Source organism: Sminthopsis crassicaudata, chromosome 2 (genome assembly GCF_048593235.1).
Source record: "Sminthopsis crassicaudata isolate SCR6 chromosome 2, ASM4859323v1, whole genome shotgun sequence".
NCBI classification, from domain to species: Eukaryota; Metazoa; Chordata; class Mammalia; order Dasyuromorphia; family Dasyuridae; genus Sminthopsis; species Sminthopsis crassicaudata.
Genome location: NC_133618.1, coordinates 243268003 through 243274662, shown reverse-complemented (window position 1 = coordinate 243274662; position 6660 = coordinate 243268003). Strand labels below are relative to the sequence as shown.

Here is a 6660-nt window from a genome sequence, read left to right as displayed (position 1 = left end):
ACATTTTGATTTTGAAAGTTGCTGGAATGGTGAGTGAAACCGCAGGGACTTGTTTTCTGTCTTCAGTGACAATAACCATAAACCAAAACCAATCTGATTCTAATTGACCACCTATAGATTTTAGGGGAAGCCTCATTTGGTCATTATTTGGGTCCTGATAGACTCAAATTGAATGTAAATGGCAGTCATTTCTGCTCAGGCCAGAAACACCGAGGGCCTTTCCCTCCCAGATTCATTCCTTTATTTAGATTATTTTGGACTAGTTGAGATTCTTTGCTTCAGTTATTAAATCACTGAATGGGTGCGGCTATCAAAAGGTCAAGATCTCCCATTTCATCCAGGGCTGTCTAGATCCATATCTGGTTATAGGACCAGGATGGCTCTGGAGGAGAAAGTGAGGCTGGTGATCTTGCACAGACTATAATTCAAGGTCCTCTTAGAGAACAAAGGACAAACCACCCTTTCTTCTGTTTTCTTTCCCTCACCACCATCCCATACCCATACATTCATAGCCAAGCAAAATGTTTTCTACAAAAATTTTATTGAATAATTTTATAGAACAGGTCATGCCAAAAATTAGTAATCATAATAAATGTAAGGAATAGTGTGTACAAAAATAATTTATATAGATATATTATTAATAGTGGCATTTCATTCTAGTAAAGACTAACCAGTAATCTTTCCAAAGAATTTTTAAGATGTTAAATATATTTAATAACAATACATACAGATGCAAAGACATACACAAACATACATATGTACATCAAGTATTTTTTCTTTCTGAGTTTCATAGTCCCCTGTGATATTGTTAAGAAGAATAAGGACTAATGTCTACATGTTCTTAAAGTACAAGAGAATATTCACTAGGTAGAATAGTGGAGATATGACTAAGATTTTTCCCTCCCAATCTCTTTAAGTTAACACCTTATATGAATAATTAAGTCATGCTTTTCAGAGTTACTACCAGGCCCATCCGTGCATTCATTATAGTGCTACCCCAGTGCATTTATTATGGTTCTACCCTCAGTGTCTGTTCATTTACCTGGCTAAGTATTTTATGAATTGGAAACATCATCATTTCCTCCCCCACTCCAAAAAGCAAACAGACATTACAAATACTCCATGCCAGCCTGATTACATCTGGCTTATTCTTTGCTTAAGAGCATTGACTTCCTTTTCAATTTCGTAAGGAAGGTCAGCATTGACTTGCACTTCAAAGTACTTCTCAATGTCCTCCACCTCCTTCTCCCAGAACTCCTTGGAGATGCTGAAGAGCTCTGTCATATTGACATCTGTCAGGCCCTTGAGATTGAGGGCATCTTCGGATGGGATGTAACCGATGGGGGTGAGCTTAGCATTGTCTTCTCCGCTGATCCTATTGAAGATCCATTCCAGGACCCGGGAGTTCTCCCCGTATCCTGGCCAGAGGAATTTGCCTTCCTTATCCTTCCGAAACCAGTTGACATGGAAGATCTTGGGCAGTTTAGCTGCTGGGCGCTGTGCCATACTGAGCCAATGAGCCAGATACTTCCCAAAGTTGTAGCCAAAGAAAGGCCTCATGGCAAATGGATCGTGCATGATGACTTTGCCTATTAAACAAACACAGAGTAATATGAAATGTACATAGCATCTCTAATTAATAATCATATTTCCTAATAGCGTGAGAGTTGGGTTTTTCAAGTCATTATAATAGTCAATATAATCATCATAAATATTGAAAGATAGAAAGAGAGAGACAGATGGCAGAGACAGAGTATGGGGTTATTACTAGAGTGAGCTTTAGCCAAGAAGATTTGACTCTGACAAGTTATTAGCTCTATGTCTATTGACCACCATGTGCTTTAAGATTGTAAGTGACAGAGGATCTAACTAAGGAATTTTCAAAGATCTGGACCAAGAAAAAAAAAAGGTACACAGAGTGACAATAAAAGAAAAAGAAATGAAATACAAGATCAAGCAGGCAAAGGTGCTTGATATTTTAAGCACTAACAGAAAAAACTTGCCCTTACCTTTGTGCTCAGCAGCCGCTGTTGCTTCTGACCGCATTGAGGCCCCAACAAACACTCCGTGCTGCCAGCTCATGGATTCATAGACCAGAGGTACACCTTGAGCAAGAAAAAATGTACTTTAGAGCTTGGGATTCCACTCAAGTCCTACCCAATTATGTCAATATAACCTGGAAGTGACCCTTGGCTGCCTAAAACGACATCCCTGGAACATAATACTGGCAGGCTCTGGGAGGCTGCACAGATCCAGAGGACAGGCTTATTGATTGACCATCTGAGGACCAGCCTAGGTGCGCATGTTTGCTCAGTGACTCAAGCAGCACCCACAGTGATTCTGCCTTTTCTGTGAAACAATGTCCAAGAAACACAATTTCCAGTGGAAGCACTGAACATTTTCTAGATTTCTCTAAAAGCCATACAACACGAGGGAAAAGGATGGTGTGATGGATAGACAGATATTCAGGAAGACCCGAGTTCAAATTTTGCCTCTTATAATCACTAGCAATCCCTAAATTCCATGTAACTGAAATGATTCTCTCGTATTTACCTAAGACACAGGCTATACAATCCATACTGGTGAAGGGGGTTACTATGCCCACAGCAGGGAAACCACAGGCCCTAACAATAACCGATATCTTTTAATTTTTAATAAATGCCATTCTCACCAACAGGTCTACGGCCTCCAAAGATAATGGCTTCTATTGGAACTCCTTCTGGAGATTCCCAGGCAGGGTCAATAATGGGGCACTGGCTTGCTGGAGTGCAGAATCGGGAATTGGCATGGGCACAAGGCTCCCCTGGGCAAAGAGGAAGGGAAAGGTTGGTTAGATTATATAGCAGGAGTAATGTAGCACATACATCACGGCCCTATTTGTCTGCTCTTACCATCCTCTGGAGTCCATTCCTTGTTTTTCCATGATGTTAGTGTCACTCCTGGGGCTAAAGGTTCATCAATACCTTCCCAGTAAACACCCCCATCACTTGTTTCTGCTACATTGGTGAAAACAGTGTTCTTCTGAATGGTCTTAATGGCGTTGGGATTTGTTTTCACAGAAGTTCCAGGAGCCACTCCAAAAAATCCATTTTCTGGATTAATAGCCCTTAAATTGCCTGAAAATTTTAAAATATTGAAATAGAAACGAATATGAAATAAGCACTTACACTTGAAAATGCATTCATTTTAAGAATAACTTTTTTCCCCTTTCTTGCCAAATTCAAAGCCCTTTTTTGTATTTCTCAGTTTCACAATAAAGATCCATTTGGAATTTAGGTTTGATTTCCTTCTGAATTAAATTTCAAAATTTTTGAAATTCTTCTGCTCCTTAGATAGTTTCCCATCAAACAACATTTTGATGGGTTAAATATGTAAACAAATCAGCAACATATGTATTATATTTTTAATCCAGATTTTTAATCAAAAACATATTCCTAACAACCATTTCTCATGGAAATATTTGTAAATAATCACAAATGTTTTGAAAGCAAAACAAAACCCCCACAAAATTTCACCTGATCCCCACAGGCAATATGAAGGACCAAAATAGTTACCTTGCTCATCAAATTTCATCCAAGCAATATCATCACCAACACATTCAACTTTCCATCCTGGGAGCGTTGGATTCATCATTGCCAAGTTGGTCTTCCCACAGGCACTAGGAAAAGCTGCAGCAAAGTACTTCTTCTTACCCTCAGGATTTGTGATGCCCAGGATCTGTGGAGAAATGGGATCCTTATAGAACAGCCATTTGCCCTATAGTAGATCTTTCAAAAGCCAATAGGAGCCCCTACTTCTAAATATTTGTTATCAGTATTAAGTGTTTCAAAATGCTGAAATCAAATTGACAAAAAATATTGACTGCAATATCCAATTCTCTGTGACCCCATTTGGGGTTTTCTTAGCAAAGATACTGAAGTGGTTTTGCCATTTCCTTCTCCAGCTCATTTTACATATGAGGAAACTAAGGAAAACAGGGTTAAGTGACTTGACCAGGGTCACACTGCTAGTGTCTGAGACTAAATTTGAACTCAGGAAGATGAATGAAGTGTTTATAGAAATCAATCTTAACCTCTACCTAAAACATGACTCCCCTTTACAATACTCCTGACACATTAATCCTAGTGTTTCCTTTGAGGCCTTGCAGCACGAATCTAATCTCTCTGTCTCTCTCTCTCCATCTCCCTTTCTTTCTTTTGGATGTCTTCTTACCAGCATATGTTCAGCCAGCCAGCCTTCTTCCTTAGCAATCCTGCTTGCTATTCTGAGGGCAAAGCACTTTTTTCCCAGGAGGGAGTTTCCACCATATCCACTTCCAAAGGAAATAATCTCTCGGCGATCGGGAATGTGAGCAATGAGGGTCAGGTCTGGATTACAGGCCCAGTTGTTGACCAAAGGTTCTATAAAACACAACACAGACCAGTAAGTATCATCTCTCTGAATGGAGTTGCCTAAAATTTGGCCAGTGGCCAAAGGAGAAGGTTTCAGTGCACTTACTTTTTAAAGGTAAAGGGCAGCCCACAGAATGGAGGCATTTTACAAATTCCCCATTTCCCAGTGCTTCTAGGACTGGTGTTCCCATTCGGGTCATGATCTTCATGCTGGCCACTACATAGGGGGAGTCCGTCAGTTCAATGCCAATCTTTGACAGAGGAGAACCAATGGGGCCCATGCTGAAGGGAATGACGTACATTGTTCGGCCTACAGAACAAGAAAGCATTGGGTGAGAAGTGAAACAGGGAATATCAGGCTCAATTTGAAGAATTATATGAATTATTTCCCACTTGAAACATCTCATTTTCCCCAATTAAACATTTAAACCATGATAAGGAGATTTAAGTGTGTACTAAAATGTTATAACCAAACTTCACTTTGAGTGTCTCAGGCAGCTAGGTTGGGCAGAGTGCTGGACTGGGGGGTCAGGGAGACCTGAGTTGACCCTAGGCAGATCACAACTTCTCACTATCACCTTCTTAACCAGTAAAACAAGGATAATAATAATAGCACTTTCCTCAGAGGGCTGTTGTGAGAATCAAATTAGATTATATATATATATATGCACACTCATATGTGTATGATGTCTTTTGCATATCTTAAAGTGCCATATAAATGCTATCTAGCCTTGTAATTACCATTATTAAAATAGCTTCAATGTAATAAACAAAATAAATATGCCTCTTCAATTTAGTCATTTTTACATGTGAAATTTTAAAGTATCAGAGACAACAATATTACGTTTCTAGCAAAAAAAAAAAAAGTCCTTATTATGGTTAGAATTATGATGCTGGAATGGCCATGGAAAGTTATACTTGTATCTTGTCACATGGGGTGCTCACCTTTCATGCATCCTGGAAATCTGGCATTGAAGGCTTTCTCAAAGTCCTCCTCCGACATCCAGCGGCCCAGTTCACTAATTCCCGTCTGGGGGATGGGCACGGTGTCTCTCTGCTCCTGGGTGATGATGACCGTTTTGCTTTCAATCCTTGCCACATCTCTGGGATCGGTAAGAGCCAACCAGCTGGCGGAAGTCAAGACCACATATGTTAGTATTTCAGTGAGCCGAGGCAGCAGAATCGGAAGTTTTAATGAACGGCATAGAGACCTCAGGTAGCAGAGATCAGTGTAAGTGGGAGATGAACTAATAACCCTCCTCCTTATCTAACTAACATGGGTGAATGAGCGCATGAATGAGAACTTTTTAAAACTGGATATAAATCACAGGATCGTTCAAGGCCCTGCAGGGCAAGCTCCCCCAGACACTACACGGAGAGGGGCGTCTCCTTCCTTACCAGTTTTCGTACTTCTTCAGCTTCTTGATCATGCCTTGCTCCACCATGCAGTCGAGGACGCCCCTGTTCTCCTCCTCCGAGCCGTCGCAGATGTGGATTTTGTCGGGCTGGCAGAGCCGGGCGTGGGTCTCCACGAAGTCGCGGACGCCTTGGGGCAGGGCGTCCAGGCTCCCCCGGACCACCTGGGCGGAGTGGTTCGTGTTGTTCTGCATCTGAGGGGGCATGGCTGGACCAACAGCGGGAGGCAGGAGGGATGCGCGCACTCTGAAACGAGACACCGCTTTCCGTTAGTCTCACACCTTGAGCCTCCGGCGTTCCTCCGGCCGGCGGCCGTTGCGTCTGGAAACAGAAAAGGAGCGGAACCTTTCTAAAATTAGATACAAATATCCATAGAAGCTCTACTCACGGGGAGAGTCTGGGAGAGCGGGGCGCTGTCCGTGGGTGCTTCTCAGCTCCTTCCTTCGGAAGTGTTTCTTCCTCCTGGGAAGTTTGTGTCGGACCGCACACCCTCTCGCCTTAAATACTCTCGAGGAAGGGGAGCCCAGCCCCTCACCTAGGATGAGGGAGGCTTGGCCCTGACGTCAGGGCAGTATCTTTTGGCCAGCAGCCATGAACTGTGGAGCCGGGAACAGCTTGCAACAATAACGGACGGGGTGAGGGCTGGTGTTATCATTTAGCACTTATTTAACAGACAGCTGATTAATGAATACAAGCAGGTTTTTTCCTCCATGGACTGTCCCCAGTGAGTCCTTGCACAACTTGTTGACTTGCTAAACTTTGACCCAGTTCATTGTGGAAGGGAAAAAAAAAAAAAAAAAAACAAAAAAAAAACAACCCAGAGGCCTTTCTTGAAAGGCAGATGAGGTTAGTG

General features: G+C 42.0%; 1 protein-coding gene across 2 annotated transcripts; it reads right to left on the bottom strand.

Moving 5' to 3' along the window:
• Window positions 1-522: 522 nt before the first annotated feature.
• PCK1 (phosphoenolpyruvate carboxykinase 1) lies at window positions 523-6323 on the bottom strand. 2 transcript variants are annotated; one of them, XR_012486288.1, is made up of 10 exons: window positions 6196-6323; window positions 5790-6053; window positions 5337-5518; window positions 4498-4701; window positions 4213-4400; window positions 3555-3717; window positions 2892-3116; window positions 2597-2803; window positions 2010-2224; window positions 523-1589 (listed from the first exon to the last, which is right to left on the bottom strand). XR_012486288.1 is itself a non-coding variant. In XM_074288676.1 (10 exons), the coding sequence occupies exons 2-10, from the start codon at window positions 6011-6013 to the stop codon at window positions 1135-1137; spliced, it is 1869 nt and encodes a 622-aa protein (XP_074144777.1). In that variant the 5' UTR covers window positions 6014-6053; window positions 6196-6323; the 3' UTR covers window positions 523-1134. The 2 variants fall into 2 exon arrangements, 1 of the variants encoding a protein (XP_074144777.1); XM_074288676.1 differs by having other exon boundaries at window positions 2010-2105; window positions 2672-2803.
• Between the last annotated feature and the right edge of the window lie 337 nt (window positions 6324-6660).